Source organism: Lachnellula hyalina, assembly GCF_007821495.1.
Source record: "Lachnellula hyalina strain CBS 185.66 chromosome Unknown contig00074, whole genome shotgun sequence".
NCBI classification, from domain to species: domain Eukaryota; kingdom Fungi; phylum Ascomycota; class Leotiomycetes; order Helotiales; family Lachnaceae; genus Lachnellula; species Lachnellula hyalina.
The window spans coordinates 1-16,284 of NW_022157188.1; the positions used below are offsets into that span (position 1 = coordinate 1).

Below are 16,284 nucleotides of genomic sequence, written 5' to 3' on the forward strand. Positions count from 1 at the left end.
GGTTGCGGGGGCGTTATCAACCACATTTCTATCAAGCTAGAACACGGTCTGGCTTGCGAAGTTGCGATTGTGAACTTTATTTACAAGCTAGGCAAGTCCGACTCGAATTAATCTCGAGCTCCGAAATGCCTCAACGCGGATTTTACGGAGTAATTATGATAATGCCTAAATCACCTGCTCGAGTGGACTAACAAAATCTACTTCGTAATATGTAGTAAGCCCTTCGCAGCTTCTCTGTCCCAAAACATAGAAAGAGTTTGAAATGCCGGTACAAAAACTATACTCTCATTATAATTAAAATGATAAGATGGAATTCTGTTTATCTCGATTTCCTACTATAATACTCGAGTAGTATGTATGCAATAAAGCTAGAGCAATCACCTTCCTCTTACGTCGCAAATCTCTTATGATCCCCATCAATAAGACACACTTGCAAATTTTATGAGCAGGTCGAAATTTCGAAAAGAATAACGATCCACTTGAGGACCTCGAGGGATGATCATCTACCTCCATATGCTAAGAGATGACGCTGCGGTGTGCAGCTATTGAATCTGCTTTCAGGTATGAGTGCCATCGCTGGAAGGCTATCTGCCATCCAATATACGAGTATCGCGAGCAAGGGATCCAATGCGAAGTGTGCCGTGAACTTGAATAGCTTTCCGCTACATAATGGAAGAGGCTGGAGGGGTCGAGGACAATCGAGGGGTAAGGTTTTATACTGTGCTCGCTGGCGCTGGTATATTATATTAGAGATGCCAAGACAACATAGAAATTTAAGTTGCTGGTGGTGTCACAACTGACTGATAAACGTGAGAGCCTCAAAAGATCCAAGAACATTTCCCATGATCACCATTCACAAAAGGGTCGGCACCGCAATCTGTTTAGCGTCGATCCGCCTTGAACGTAGCGCGAGATCTTCCATGTACTGGTGCGAGTAATTTCCCGAGATTTATCATTCCTTCCTCTTCCTTCCCTTCCCTCCTTGCATCCATCGGTCTTGATTCCTCCCTTGACTATATGTGCTTAGTTCTTTGCCGTGTTGCATCCCTTAAGTGGTGGTTTGCAAGTTTCTGTCCGCGTGGTATATCATTCTCAATTTCTCGCTATTGTTTTTCTACTCTACTATATCACCCGAGCCGTTGAATTTACCCCGCTACCAGCCGAATCACTTAGAGCAGGGCTTAAAAGAGAAGCTAAAGCAAAAAGAGCCCCGCACTGTCAGCATTGTAATGAAGTATACCGTATTAGAGAGATGGTTATGCGAGAACAATCTCGAAAGTTTACGAAGTACCGTGTCCCAGTGGCGACTCCTTGAGTGCGGGGTCGAGCCTCCCACCTCCACCACCCGCTCATGCGCAAATCAAATCAATTTTTAACCAGCTTGCATTGGAACCTCTCTATTATGCTGTGACTTTTAGTCAGGCAGCAGAGAATACCTCATTGGTGTGAACAGGCCTCTGGCCAGCGCAGAGATGGTGCAGCTCCGCAGCTCCGAACCAGCTATATGTCTTGACCATCACCAAGTGGCGTAACGCCCTGCTTCACTTAGTAGGTCTTTAATGCCTAAGAAAATGCATATGTTTGTGCTTAGCTTGTGTTCAACTCTTGTGTAACGCCGGTTAATGTCTTCTCGTGCTGGTGGAGCCACGTAGTGAAGCAGGCCGTGAAGCAGAGCCTCAGCCTCGCGACCCAACTTTTAATGAGGCTGCACACGGTCAGGCTTTCATGCATTATCACATATTTTCCCAAGCATTTAAGTGATTATGTCCTGCTTTTTCAATTCAAGTAGAGTATCTACAAAATGTCAAAGATGGCAGAGCAAGTCAATGGAAACCACTTGTGAGACGTGAAAAGCAATGGGGATCAGCCCATACGGAAGATATACAGAGATTCGCATATATCAGGCTAGTAAACATTGTACCGATTCTGATTCAACGGTTCTGACAAATTATTCAGTGCTTTGCAAAGTAGCCGCGTCACAATTCTGGTTGGGTCGACTAGCACCCCTTTCCAAGTTCCGCAAGACTTGTTAAGCCAACACTCGCCAATCCTAGGGGAGAAATGTCGTTCCAGAATTGCCAACGGAGCGATCGAACTGCCAAATGTCAAAGCCTCTACTTTCGAAGATTTCTTCATCTGGCTTCATGTGTTTGAACCCAGACTAGGGACCAAATCATTCGAAGCCGTCCTCGATTTAGCCATATTAGCAGAGACATACAATATTTACCAGCTCAGGAATCAAACTGCAGACCATCTTTGGCGGGAGTTTGATGCTAAGCAGTGGGAAATTACTCCCGACTTACTCTCAATGGTGTACAATTCTGTCCCATCTGGCTCGGTTCTACGTCAACTTTGGGCTTCTGTTTTTGCAATCACAAATAATTGCGCAACTTCCTCCGAACAGGACAACGACTACTTGAGATGGAAGCCGGCATTCACATTGTTTCCTGGACTTGGATGGGACTACTTCTTGCAAATGCAAAATGTGCAACCGCGACCCGAATCTCTCACTCCGGGTGGCGCTTGTCGTTTTCACGACCACTCTGATATACCTTCTTGGGAACGAAAATTTACGGTTGAATGCCCATATCCTCACGGGGCACCGGTTAAGCTGCCAGAACATGATCTGCCTATCAAGAACACTACCCAGACGCCAGAGGTCAAGGAGACTAATGGAGGTGTGGTTTCGGAGGAGGTACTGCCCACGCCAGCGGAAGCCGTACCGGATTTCGCGCCTGTGCCAAAACAGCCGGCCGCAGTGTCTAAGAAAGGAAAGAAGAAGAAGAACAAGAAAAATGGAAACCATGAGGTGGAAAACGGGACCCTGGCGGATGGGAGTTCTGTGACTTCTGGCTGAGGATCACGGATGTGATATCCGTGCGAGCTACTTAGTTTTCCTTCAAAAATGAATTACTGTGTTTTGATCTCCTTACCTTTAGTTCTTCACCACACAAATCAAAGGTTTGATGGCTGGGAAAAAGCAATGTTATAAAAGTTCAAATCTAAATTGACTGTTTCATACACGATTGAAAATCGTCGACTGCCTATCTGTATCGTCTCAATGCCGGGCAAGTAATAATAATACCTAAAACGTTCAAAGCTCATTCACACAAGCCGGATACCCATTCATCTACTTATGTCGACTTAATGCCCCTATCGATTCGAAATCGCAAGTCACAGAGTAGCTGGCCTAATTCCAAGCAATTTCATCCCGTTTTCCATAACTTGCCGCACACTCTCAAAAAGGGCTCCTTCGGCCGGGCTGAGATTCGAACCACTCTGGCCTATTTCTTCTTCGGTCTCAAAACAGACGGAAAGTTGATCTGTGATGTTGGTAAGATAAAGTATAATGGTGGATGGTTCCAATGTTTTATACGCTGAACTGGTGATGTTTGGATATTCGGCTAGAATGCGAAGAAGTTCCGTATAGCTCTCTTCCTCAACTGGACCATAATCCTCGTTAGTAAAGGCGTCCAGATCGAATGTCGAACTTTTGACAATATCACAGAGCTTTAGATACCAGTATTGTAGCTCAGGGCCAGTGCCGCGTCCAAAGGTGGTCATCTTGTCAAGATCGAGGGAATAGTCAGCAGCTCTTTTGACCTGTAGCTCGCCTGCTAAAAGCGCAGAGATTCCAATCGCGGCGGCAGAATCGTCCGAATTGCCCAGCAGAACAGCCTTCTCCGAGGTTGTCGACAAGGATTCATGCATGGCGCTCTGGCAATGATCGAGGATCTCACCTAATTTGTGTCCGTGATCTAACTTGTCTGCGCCTTTGTTAAAGTGAATATGTTGCAATTTGTCTGCTAGATCGTCCATATCCATGAGCTTCAGAATCTTGGAAATACGCACGAAATGCATGTCGTGATCATTGGCGACCACGTATATCATCTTGTCGAAAGCATGTTTCCTTGAACGATCAATTGCCGTAGCCAGCTCCCTTAGGTGATAAGTTCTTCTGCACCATGGCTGAGTTTCGGTAACGGCACCGTCAAGTCCGCGGTGAAGATGTCGTTCGGCCAATGAATAGATTTGTAAGCGGTGAGAGCATCGCATTCAGCAAGGCTACTCAGTATTTCAGCAAGATATGAGCGGCCAATATCAAGAGGTTTGCTAAGCACGTGGGCTTCTGGGAACACTGGGATACTATCCAGTCCTAACCCCTCAAGCCTAGTTGTAAGGCCACTGAGTTCGAGGGTCGCCATAATACGTAGCTTCTGTTGATTTCGATTATTTGGACTTTACTTCAGATCCGGCTGAGGTGTATCGAAATAAACGGAAGTGTTCGTTAGGTGTTACACCTAGTCTCGTATATGACTACTTCCGCTAGACTCGTAACAATAGATCTCAGCCGTAGACGAGACATGGAGACGACAGATTGACAACTCTCTTACAGTGTCGTCGTCGCCAATGAAGAAAATGTGAGGCGGATAGATTGCGGGGTGACGTATCAGTTGGGCAGCAAGCCACTTAGAGGAGTACACATATCGAACATGTGCACATCTGCAGGAGTCTGAACAAATAACTTAAATCTAGTGGAAGACACGCGAAAACGCCCTCACCACCACAATTGAAACCCAATAAGTCAGTCATTGGTTTACAGATCAGATCGATGAAGGATTTGCCTGATACTCACGTGGATTATTCGGTGAGGTGCAGATAAACATGAATGAGACAACGAACAGACCCGTCTCCTCAAGGCCGTGTGCTTAATCAAATAACAGGTCGCCTGCGTACTGCGCTTGTCCCCAGGACGTTTCGCTCTTCATCGAAAATCAGGTGACGTTGGTGGTCATCCTCGCCACCATTTTCAGCTATTTCCTTCCTGTGAAACCACAAGACAACACGTCTCCGCAAAAACGACCAACGAGACATGGCAAGCCGAACAACTGAGCGAGTCGCATAAACCATAATAATCAAAATTAAAGAAGTGAAAACAAAGGATCTAGGGTTTAATGCGAATGGTATAGCTGGTTGTTGCATGCTGAAAATAGCAGCGGCCAGCGCAATAGGGTAGAGGACCTACAAATTCTCGGGAAATTAACCGCTTGACAAATGAAAAGGGCTAGTGGAAACTTACTGAGACTGTAAACTCTGAATTTGTACCCTTGCCATCAGCCGTTTCTTTGCTTTCAACAAACAAGCGAAGTTGTAACTATCTCACGTGCGGTATCAGTGCAACTATACGTTGAATCAAAAGAAAATAAAGGCATTCAGATGAAACGTAACTCACAATCTCTTTAAACTCAGAACAGCGCTTGTTCAGAAGCCGAATTTTAGTCTGGATCTCTTCAAGTTCTCGGAAGATCGACTTGGTAGAGCGGAGCGATCGGCGAGCAACCGGTGATATTCTTGCCACTTTCGTAGCATGAAAGTACCCAATATTACCGTCAGGGCCCGAAAACAACCTCCAAGCATTGATTGTATTCGAGAGAACACCATCAAGACGGCACAAGAGGCGCATGCTTTGGACGGTCCAGTCAAAAGCTGCCGTGATCTCTGCTCTTTCCTCCTGAGCAATCCCAGACCGCCGGGAAAGAATGAAGTGGTGCTTATTTGCCTATTTCAGGTGTCAGTAATTTCATAACCATAATAAGTGTTTCAGGGCAATTGCTTCCGTGAAAACATACATATCGGTAAACACCAAGCTCCACTTTATGGATCAGATATTCTCATGTCTTCCTCGCTTGTTCAATTCGGATTTCAAGCACTATCAGCCACCAGTCCCGCGGCCTCCAAATAGGGTACCTATGGGCATCAAGTTGTCCGGACGCGATTTGGTCAAATGCCAAATCATCCTCAGACGACTCATGTAGGAGCCCATCAATTTCCGCATCAACGAACGCATATCCCACCCATCGCCACTCGTCTGATCCAGTGGCGACACAAGAGAAATGGGCCTCGTATATGCCCCAAACTTTTTTCGGTTCCTGCTCTGGTGATTCGGATGTATCTAGCTCTAAGAATGAAATATCCGTCCAATGTCTCTGCGGTTTAGTATTAACTTTCCCCACGGGTTTCTCAGGGTGCGTATCACGTAATACGAAGAAAGGTATGTGTAAGTGCAGTGCAAAAGTAAGAAATCCGGCAGTTGGAATGTTGACCTCGATAGAGGATTGAAAGTGTAGGTGCTTGTATATAGTGGGCCAAGATCGGCTTACGCGAAGAGGACAACGCAGACACTAGCGCTGGCAATAATAACATAAGAAAAGAGTACATATTTGTTCTAAGCTAGTAAGGTCATATACAGATATATATATTAGAGTCTACACCTTAAAATTAAGATTCAAAAGACTATGACCAGCAATCTCACGTGTCTATATCACGGGATGTTTCCTCTATTTATATATAGCATGTCACTAAGCCCCTTTCATAGATATATACTAGACTAAAGGGGTTAGTTAGCATAGATGTTCAAATTATTCATAGTTAGTATAATTAAGCCCTCTTCTTCTTGCTTTCTTTCTCTTTTTACTTTCTCCTACTTAATTCAACTTCTCTTTTAGTCTTTAGCATAGCATAAAAAGCGCAATTAATTAGGACTTTCTAGTACTACCTATACATATACCATTTCCTATCTTCTACACAAAGCCTAGATACGGGGTTGACCCAAATCTCTACTAGCTACATATCTCTTTACGAGCAACTAGGCCATATCATCGCCGAGACTTTATTACAAGGCTAATTGTTAGTGATTCCTAGCTAAAGGATTGCCTCAATAGTTTGGTATGCCAATTGACTTCAAGAATCTTCTATGTATACTTCTGCAACTCCTAGATGATAGAACCTGGCCTAAAGTAGCAGAACGTAGCTTAAAAGATATTCAAGAAAGCTTCCTAACTACTGATTACAAGTCTTACGATCTCCGGTACATCCTTGTTCAAGATGTTCACAAAGATGTTTGATATTCATGCATGAGACAGCCAGTTGTGGAACTATATCTTTGATTTCTCCAAGTGCTGGCCATTAGTGCGGTCTGCTGATAAAGCTTAAGCCTATACCCTTTTGTGCGAACGTATACAAATGGTACAAAGTAATAGAGATATAGTTCCCGTGACCTTAGTGGCCATCAGAACGATACTGATACTTAACCTAACGAAATAGATAATATGATAATGGAGATCACTGTCCAAAGGGTAACGTAGATCCCAGGTTATTGCGTCTATTAGACTGAAGAATAAGTCAGTGGCAATTAAGTCCTCCTACTACTTAAAGATTCTGATGTCAGTCAATCAAATAGAATCCTAAAAATGAATAATTTGAAGGAATACAGGGAGGAGGTGGGGGTGTGGAAAAAGGGGCATATAGGGGACATTTACTTACTGTTTATCATTTGTCGTAGCTATAGAACGGGAAAAGGCTGGAGTTCTTGGTCTTTCTGCCATATATTCCACTATAGCTTAGAGCTATCATTGCTCACTTGAGCTGTTACACTACAGGTGATACCTCTCCTTAATACACCAGCTCCTCACTAGGTTGCCTCGAGCTGTATACGAATGCGGGTAACTGCGCCTGCGGATACTAAGGATCGATTAACAGGCCCTCCTCAACAGAGACATCGCGTTCTGCAAGTCCCCCTAAAAGATGTCGCATACCGTATGTATGTCTCGGGAAAGATTGATTGAAACATATGCAATAACAAAACACAGCCTCTGGGTTTTGAAGCCTCACTAGCAAATTTGAATCCCTATTGATCATAGGTTACAGGTACCAGGACTCTGCCAGCGTCGTCGTTCCCATCCATACTAAGCAATAGCAATTTAATGGCACCAAAAGATTTCACAAATCACGAGGTATGATTAATTATATAACGAACTGAAATGTGGAATCCGTGGAACCTGAAACTTCAATATAATATCATTGCTACTAACAGTTATCATATATACCTAGTACAGTAGTACTAATACGTATATATGACCACATCAACTCTGCAGTATGCACTTATCCGAGCATGTTCGTTAGGTCAAGGATTAATATACTACCTAATATTCCGTTAGTCTTATTTCTAACCATGGCACCAACACATCTCAGACCAAGGACTGCGCACCTGAGAGTGCATGTATCCAGCCAAAGGCCCAAAACAGTCAAACTAGCTTTAAGCACAACCAGCCTCCAAACAACCCATCACCTTGAATACAGTTTGAATAATCAAGCTGCCATGGCTCACAAATTACAACCGTACGCTTTCTGTTACCCTAGCTCGTCGAGTCCGGAATGTCCGTCATCCATTGAATTCGTAAGATGCAAAAGTCATTCGTGAAGCACTGAAAGATCAGGATGATGATATTGGATGGTACGGCTGTGCTTGTGTGTTTGTAAGTAGTATCACCGGGGTGGACGAGTCTTGGAAGTGAGGGCACGCTCGTATGAGGGAGAGAAGATCTGCTCTCCGGATCCTCCTTCTCTATCGTTCCCGATCAAGAAGCAGTCACTTAATACTACAGTACAGCTGCCGGTCCGAGAGAAGATTTGTCTCATGTGCATATGTAGATAAACTAATCGCTCATACAGTACTGCAGTGCACATCGTCACCATTCCCCTCCCTGCCACTTCCCTCCCACTCCCCTTCGCCAGCCCCCACGCACAAATCTGCGCCTTCAACGCGCCCAATCCAAGTCGAATGCGATCGCTGCCCGCCTCATGAATGTTGCTTCCCGTCTCATAAATGTTACTTCCCGCCTCCAAAACGTGGTTACACGCACTCACTTGCGCCATGACTTGTAGCGCCAGTGCGCAGGTCACGAGCGGTGAGAGCTTGATGCGAGGGGATGGGAGAGCAAAGAGCATGATGGATGTTTCGATCGCTTCGAGACATTTAGCGGTATGCGTCGCGATGCTCTTTTGCACGGCGCGTGTTTGGCGGAGGGAGGAAGGTGGCGTACAGACGGACTGCGTTTCGATGTCGCTATACTATAGTTGGGGGTGTGGGCGGTGGAAGAGCATTTTGACACTTGAGGATTGTTGGTTACACAGTAAGTCCCAGAGTAGTGGACACAAGATGGGACGGGACTTATCATTTCATAACGGTGTGCGCCATTTCATAACGGTGTGCGCGAGAAACATTGAAAAATTAACAGGCTGCTGAACACAGCTTTGCCATCATGCCTAAAATGATGTTACTAAATCAATTGCGCATTGTCGACAGGTAAATACCCCTCCTAGTCAGACACAAACAGCCCACACTTCTGGGCATAAATTGAACCAAGAGGAAAGTTAGATAAGACGACACTGGTACACCGTTTGAAAACACAACTCAGAGTCAAAAGTAGTAAGCAAAGCCATTTGAAATCGCAAACTCATCAAGACACCCCGCTACTTAGCACTTTGGGCCTTGCTTTTAACGCCGCAAGTATTGCTTGCAAACTCGATGGGCCGTCCTCTCCAGGCGTGAAGCTTTCATCTCAGATCGCTAGCCAACGACTTTTCCCAGTCCATGTCCCCGGATTTTAAGCACTGGACGCGACATAGAGATTACTACAGCGCTCAGATGGGACGGGGTGTTGTTTGATAATAGAGCTTCCCCCTTCCCGAGCTCCGTTCGTCAGAATTTGACTGTTGGGATTCAAGAAATGGCAATGATCTGTGGTGATCTTGAATGGAAGAAGAGATGTGAAATGGTCAATCTCCCGCCCAGTGTACCTCAAGGTTGGGATGGAGTGGAGTTGAGATTCTGACAGTATGCGTTTCCATTCGTCAAGTTCGCACTGACGGCACTTTATTACCTTTGCTCCATTAAACCTCAACGAAGGTCTGGTGGTGCATCGGGATTGAATCTATAAGCAATCATATTTATTAAGACATGTTCGAGATCCAAGAACTACACAATCGGGAAGTTCGGGTCCAGTGTGGAATGACTACGCACTTGTTATTAGAGACCGTATGTATATTGCATCTAGATGTGCCATCTTCATGTGAAAGGAGAGGGGTATCTTCTATTTAAACGCCAATTGTAATATTTAGTATGCCTGGAGCGGTGAAGCCCATTTGGCTCGACCCCGATGGGTCTATGCTTCAATCGCGTTTTCCTTTGCAAGTTTTGCATTCTGTCGCTCTTGTATTTCGTTGCGGACAGCAAAACTTATCTCTATTGCGATCAATATGATGATAATCCACTCGAGAAAGCTGCTGTGTTTTTCGGCTAATGTCTGCCGTAAGATGCTTGCGATCTCTTGGGCATAATCCATCTTCTCGTTTAAAGTCTTGATTCGTACGCCAACATCAAGAGCTCTGCCAACTTGGTCGTAGTATCCTTCGAGACCCAGCTCATATTTGCTGTCCCAGAACAGATCTGGTAGGGAGTCGGTAAGCTCGGAGTAGTGGTTCAACTGTGCCCTCAACTCTAGCAACTGCCCAGTCTTCTGTAACATGAAATTTCGACGAAATGGTAGTCGTGAGCCTTTGGATAGAAGGGTCGGAATTGCTCTTGTGGATTCAAAGTATTTTCCTAACATCGTCTCGAGGACTGCAAGCTTTGTTGACCGGGCAAGACCGGATGAGAAAGCAATCTTTGCAAGTGTCGTGTCAAGTCGTGGACTAAACATTCGATTAGTGAGCATTCTGTGAAGGGGGGCAAGACAACATACTTCGAGCTGTCTGCATGCTGCGAGCTGTGTTTTGTGCCTAGAGCAATAATATCACCCTTGATAGCGCTGCTGTCTCTTTTTTCATCCTCTGTGTATTCTAGGTCTTCCGTTTCTATCTGTTCTATATGAGGTTCGATTGCTGCTGGAAGCAGAATTTTGGTGGCCAAATCCCGGACCACATCTTCTGGTAGAGACCATGCAACTAGAGTACCAGACGGAAATACGAAAATATCCCCATTGTTCACCCCGCGAGTATGTATGACTTGATCTGAATCGAATTCTGTTCCGTCTGGATCAATCGAGAAGCCGTGAGCCCGGAGAATCTTAACCACCTCTTCCATGTCGAATTGGCTTGCCACAGATATCGCCATGACTCTATTGCTTCCTTCATGGTCCTGGGCTGTGTCTTTCTTCCGAAGGGCAGTATCTCTAGATCTTTGAGCCTCCGCTGCGACCCTCCTCAGAGATGTCTTTCCTGCCGGGGACCGCATCGGCTTTCGTTTCTGGGGAGTCGGGGCATCTTTAGCTACTTCTGCATTGGCAGTAGCAACCTCTTGCTGCAGGGGAGCCTTTGACGAGAAGAAGTGCTCTCGTTTTCGAGGGAATTGGCACGTAGTTGAAGCATGGAGGTGACGGAAAGGGTGTTGACGCGTTGAGCCTTCATTGAGAATTTGCCTGATGGTAGGCGCAAATACTTGACGACTGAAGGTCTGCATTGTGAAGATTGGATGATTCTAGAGATCCAGCTATCATTTGTATATAAACCCAAATTTCCATTGCGGTTGGTGAAATCGGCACAAAATCTGGTCCTTCGAGACGACGCGGACGCGAACGCGATTATATTTCTCGCCTAACAGCTTCCAAGCTCCAGCTCCAGCTCTACGTGGATAACGTGGCTGTCCAACGTTCCCTAACACCACCAGATGTAATCAACAAAGTGCGCCACCATGGCTGAAGAGTCGGAGGATCAAGGCGACAAGAATGTCCCAATAGACGAAGAATCCAGTCGCGATGATACGGATATTGTGGACGACGAAGATGAGACTGTTGACAGCGATGATGCCGAGGCAGACGAGGACGACGACGAGGAGGACGACGAGGGCGAAGAAGAGGAGCCGAAGCTCAAATATGCGCGCTTAACAAGCAATCTGGTACCTGTGTATAGAAATGGAGATGCTACAAGCTCTTTTCTGGTCGCGGGCGACAAGATGGTGAGTGTTGACGGGTCTGCGTCATGGAACCGTTACTGACCGACGTATAAATACCCAGTTCATTGGAACGCATAATGGAAATATTGTAAGTCTCCTGCAATCTTTGTATATATAGTGTATCCAAAACTAATACCTCTGGCAGCATGTAATTTCTCTACCCTCCTTCAAGTCCCTTCGAGTTTACCACGCCCATTCCGCCTCTGTAACCAGCATTTCGATATCCCCATTTCCCCCGCCTTTGCCCAGTGCAGCTCCGGAAGCTGTTAATAGAGTTGTATCGCAAGCCCAAACTCCCCAGAAATCGCCTTCTATAGCTTCCCAAGCTTCTACATCCAGTCCACGGGCACCGAAAGGGCCTCTCGTTCCAAACGTCCCCTCGAACGCCATATATATAGCTACTTCTTCAATCGACGGGAAGGTTTGTGTAGCTTCGTTGGTGGATAGTAGGGACAATCAATTACGAGATTTTGCTCGACCAATGCAAGCTGTTGGGCTTTCGCCAGATTACAAGAATGACCGAACATACATATCAGGAGGGCTGGCTGGGAATCTGGTTCTCACAGTGGGCGGCCGAGCTGGGAGCTCCACATCAACAACTACTGGTTCTGCATCGGCCACGGCGTCTGGCTGGCTAGGTACCATTGGTCTTGGTTCCAATGGGGGCAAAGATACTGTGCTACACTCGGGGGAAGGGACCATCAGTACAATAAAATGGTCATTGACAGGCAAATATGTAGTCTGGGTTAACGAGCATGGTGTCAAGATTATGCGGTCGAACCTTCATCTGGACAGTGCAGACGCCGATTCAGCATGGAAACGAATCGGTCACGTGGATAGACCCCAAGATGATGGATGGGAAGAGATGGCAGGCGTCTGGAAGGGGAGAGTCGAGTGGATTGATGAGAAGAGCATTGAATCGGACGAAGACGATAAAGTACGCGAAGCCGCCACGTCCTCTGCAGCGACAGCAAAATTGAAACAGCAAGCTTCCAAGGACAGCAATCGAATCGAGAAACTTCTTGTTGGATGGGGAGGTACAATCTGGATCATCAATGTTCACCCTGGTGGCGTTGGCGTTGGTAAAAATGCCGGAGAACGGACTGTGGGAAGAGCCGAGATCATTAAAATGTAAGACCTCCATCATTGACTTGTTCCTGACTAATGGTTTCAGTTTACGGATGGATTGCATTATTTCTGGATTGTCGTTATATACCCCAACTTTGCTTCTTGTACTTGCTTATATCAGTCCCACGGAAGAGGACAAGGATGGAGAAAGAACCCCGAGCAAAGGGCACAAATCCAAAGGCTCTACAACCTCGACGGGAAGTGATCCACGAGGTGGTATTCGACACCGCCAAAATGCATTATCACCTGAGCTTCGGCTTATCGACCTTGGGTCCTCACAAGAGGTCGACACGGATACACTTACAGTCAGTCGATTTGAAAGGCTGTCGGCGACGGATTATCATCTGGGTATCCTGCCTGCTCCACGGAACCTTCCCGTAGCCCAAACATATCGTGGAACATTGGAGGCCCTGAGCGGTATGGGAAGTGGAATGTGGAACGCTACCGTTAATGCGACTGCTCTACTAAGCTCAGCGGCGAGTGTGAGGAGTAACGGCTCGGATCCCAAGGCTTCAAGTGTCGGAAGCAGTGCGACAAAAGTCCTACCAGCGAACCGTATGAGCAGCGTCCACCCCCAACTCTCAGTGCCGGGAATGAAGATATTCATCCACAGTCCATACGACTGTATATTAGCTTCCAAAAGAGATCTCTCAGATCACCTCTCTTGGCTCCTGGAGCACGAAAAGAACCAAGAAGCTTGGGAGCTAATCGATGAACACCCGGAAGTCATCACTACATCCGCAGAAAGACTCATGGAAATTGGTCCAGGCACTCCAGAACCAAGTCAAGCAAGCGGCGACGACTGGAACGATGATGCATCCTCAACAGTAGATTCTGCGAGTCGTTTGATTTATTCTGCTGTAGAGAAAGAGAAGCGTCGAATTGGTGAACTTTGGATACGTCAACTCATCGATGCGGGTGACTGGGCCACCGCAGGCAAGATCTGCGGAAAGGTGTTGGGAACTGCTGCCCAATGGGAAGAATGGGTCTATGCTTTTGTGGGAGCTAAGAAGTTCGACGAGATCACGGACTACATACCAACGACACAGCTGAAACCTCCTCTGCCTTCACAAATTTACGAAGTCCTTCTTGGTCATTATGTTGCCAACAACAGACCTAGGGTGCGAGAGCTACTTGAACAATGGCCACCGGAGCTCTTCGACATCAAGAGTGTTACCACGGTCTTAGAGAACCAGCTCAAATATCGAGATGTCCGCGAAGATAGTGTGGAAGATGGAGTAGTGGGCCGCGATTGGCGAATCGTGATGGAAAGCTTGGGCAAGCTTCATCTTGCTAATGGGCATACACGAGAAGCACTAAAATGTTATATTCAACTTCAAGATGCAGATGCCGCTATGGCCCTCATCAAAGACCAGCATCTGGTCGACGCTGTTGCGGATGACATTCCTGGTCTAATTTTGCTCCGGGTCTCGAAAGAGCAAAAACGGACAGCTTCTATTGCGGAGCTTCGAGCTCTTACTTCCGAGCCGATCAATTTGCTTGTTGACGAAGCACAACACGGGCTCGTTGGTCCTGAGGTCGTAGTTAAGCAATTACAGGAGAAGAATATGATACTTTACCTTTTCTTCTATGTCAGCGCTCTGTGGAGGGGAGATGGAATCGAAGAAAGCCAGGGAGAGAATAGGGACAGGTTACTATCCGAAAGCAGAGCCCTCGTTAACGAACTAGCGGATCTAGCTGTGCATCTGTTCGCTCTGTATGATCGTGAACTTCTCATGGATTTCCTCAAGTCCTCTACCTACTATACCTTTGAAAAGGTCAGTCCCCTGATCAATTCCCCATCTGAGAAATACTAACAAAACGTAGGCAACCCAAGAATGCGAAGAGCGGGATTACATCCCCGAACTCGTCTACCTATACTCTAAAACCGGCCAAACCAAACGCGCTCTCTACCTAATCATCGACCGCCTCGCGGACGTTTCGCAAGCCATCTCCTTTGCCAAATCTCAAGATGATACTGATCTCTGGGAAGATCTCTTGAACTACTCCATGGACAAACCCCGCTTCATCCGCGGTCTCCTCGAGGAGGTCGGCACAGCCATCAACCCGATTACTCTTGTCCGGCGCATTCCCGAAGGATTGGAGATTGAGGGTTTGAGGGAGGGGCTGAGTAGGATGATCAAGGAGTATGAGTTACAGCATAGTATTAGTGAAGGTGTAGCGCGGGTATTGAAGGGCGAAGTGGGCATGGCGCAGAACACCCTGCGTTCCGGACAACGCAAAGGGGTGAAATTCGACGTCGTTCACAAGTCGGTGGATCACGTCGACGTAACAGCCTCGGACGCTCCACCCGCTCCTTCGGCGCAGAAACACCAGCCTGGTCACTGCGTCGGCTGCCATGAATCGTTTTCCGAACACGAGACTGAGACCCTGGTCGGCTTTGCTTGCGGACATGTGTTTCATCTGAACCATTTGCTGAATTACAATAAAGATGACGAGAGGCCACAAACACCGCCGGATGTAGAGTTGGATGAGAATGGGCAATGGGCGGCGACGCATAGTGTTGCGGCAAAGGTGATGCATGCCAGGCTGCTGAGGGATAAGATTCGGGACGGGTGTCCGGTTTGTGGGGGTATCACTACAAGCTAGAAGCAAGGCTACCTCGGAGGCAGGATGGATGGATGGATGTATATATGACTGAGAATTTGCACATAAAGTAAACGTAAACACCCCGATCAGAACACAGAGAGCAAAGCAATGGAGCTAAATCCAAAGATACAAAAATATGCTGGAAATGGGTATTTATTCAGATAGTAGTCATCCTCGCAATCCCTGCATCAACCGCGTCCCTCCTCGGACTCCCCCCATTTCTATACAAGCTCAACCGACTCAACTCCCGCACCTTATACCTCTCTTTCTTCGTAAAACCCCTCCCGTTCTCGAATTCGCCACGCAGCGCATTTATGGTGCTGGATGCACTGACGGGACTCATCTCATTTACCCCTACTTCTGCAGCCGGCTCCCCATCTTCCTCTTCCTCTCCTTCTCTGTCCCCATCATTTTTGGTATAAAAGTTAAAACTGCCAGAAGCGCTGAGGGAACTGGATTCCAAGCCCTCTCTACTAGCGCCGCGGCCCCACCACTGGACTTCCTCGTCCATAAACCCTGCTTCGTCTCCATCCCCTTTCCCTTCTCCATCCCGCGCAACCCCAACCCCATCCACAACCCCATCCACATCCACACACCCCTCAAACCCACTTCCCCCGACCCCGAGACCGTCTTTGCATTTTTTCAGAGGAAACATGTTATCCAGATAATGCATACAAAACTGATGGCCGCCATTCGCACCAGCGTACTCGAATACGCGACCCATGAACCGGGGCGCGGTGGCGGAGATGGGCGGG

The 16,284-nt window shown here is 46.8% G+C and overlaps 4 protein-coding genes across 4 annotated transcripts; 2 read left to right on the forward strand and 2 right to left on the reverse strand.

Annotated features, from left to right (window-relative positions):
• Window positions 1-1,801: 1,801 nt before the first annotated feature.
• On the forward strand, window positions 1,802-2,857 carry LHYA1_G004917 (uncharacterized protein; the record flags this gene model as incomplete). The annotated part of the gene is made up of 2 exons (XM_031149870.1): window positions 1,802-1,839; window positions 1,957-2,857. The coding sequence occupies 2 exons, from the start codon at window positions 1,802-1,804 to the stop codon at window positions 2,855-2,857; spliced, it is 939 nt and encodes a 312-aa protein (XP_031005032.1).
• Window positions 2,858-10,004: 7,147 nt separating this feature from the next.
• Window positions 10,005-11,299, reverse strand: MRX10 (MIOREX complex component; the record flags this gene model as incomplete). The annotated part of the gene is made up of 2 exons (XM_031149871.1): window positions 10,005-10,533; window positions 10,584-11,299. The coding sequence occupies 2 exons, from the start codon at window positions 11,297-11,299 to the stop codon at window positions 10,005-10,007; spliced, it is 1,245 nt and encodes a 414-aa protein (XP_031005053.1).
• Window positions 11,300-11,530: 231 nt separating this feature from the next.
• VPS41 (Vacuolar protein sorting-associated protein 41-like protein) lies at window positions 11,531-15,529 on the forward strand (the record flags this gene model as incomplete). Its single annotated transcript, XM_031149872.1, has 5 exons — window positions 11,531-11,794; window positions 11,853-11,879; window positions 11,964-12,922; window positions 13,041-14,697; window positions 14,747-15,529. 5 exons carry the CDS (start codon window positions 11,531-11,533, stop codon window positions 15,527-15,529), a joined length of 3,690 nt encoding a protein of 1,229 aa, XP_031005054.1.
• Window positions 15,530-15,717: 188 nt separating this feature from the next.
• LHYA1_G004920 (uncharacterized protein) lies at window positions 15,718-16,253 on the reverse strand (the record flags this gene model as incomplete). The annotated part of the gene is made up of 2 exons (XM_031149873.1): window positions 15,718-15,750; window positions 15,783-16,253. 2 exons carry the CDS (start codon window positions 16,251-16,253, stop codon window positions 15,718-15,720), a joined length of 504 nt encoding a protein of 167 aa, XP_031005016.1.
• Between the last annotated feature and the right edge of the window lie 31 nt (window positions 16,254-16,284).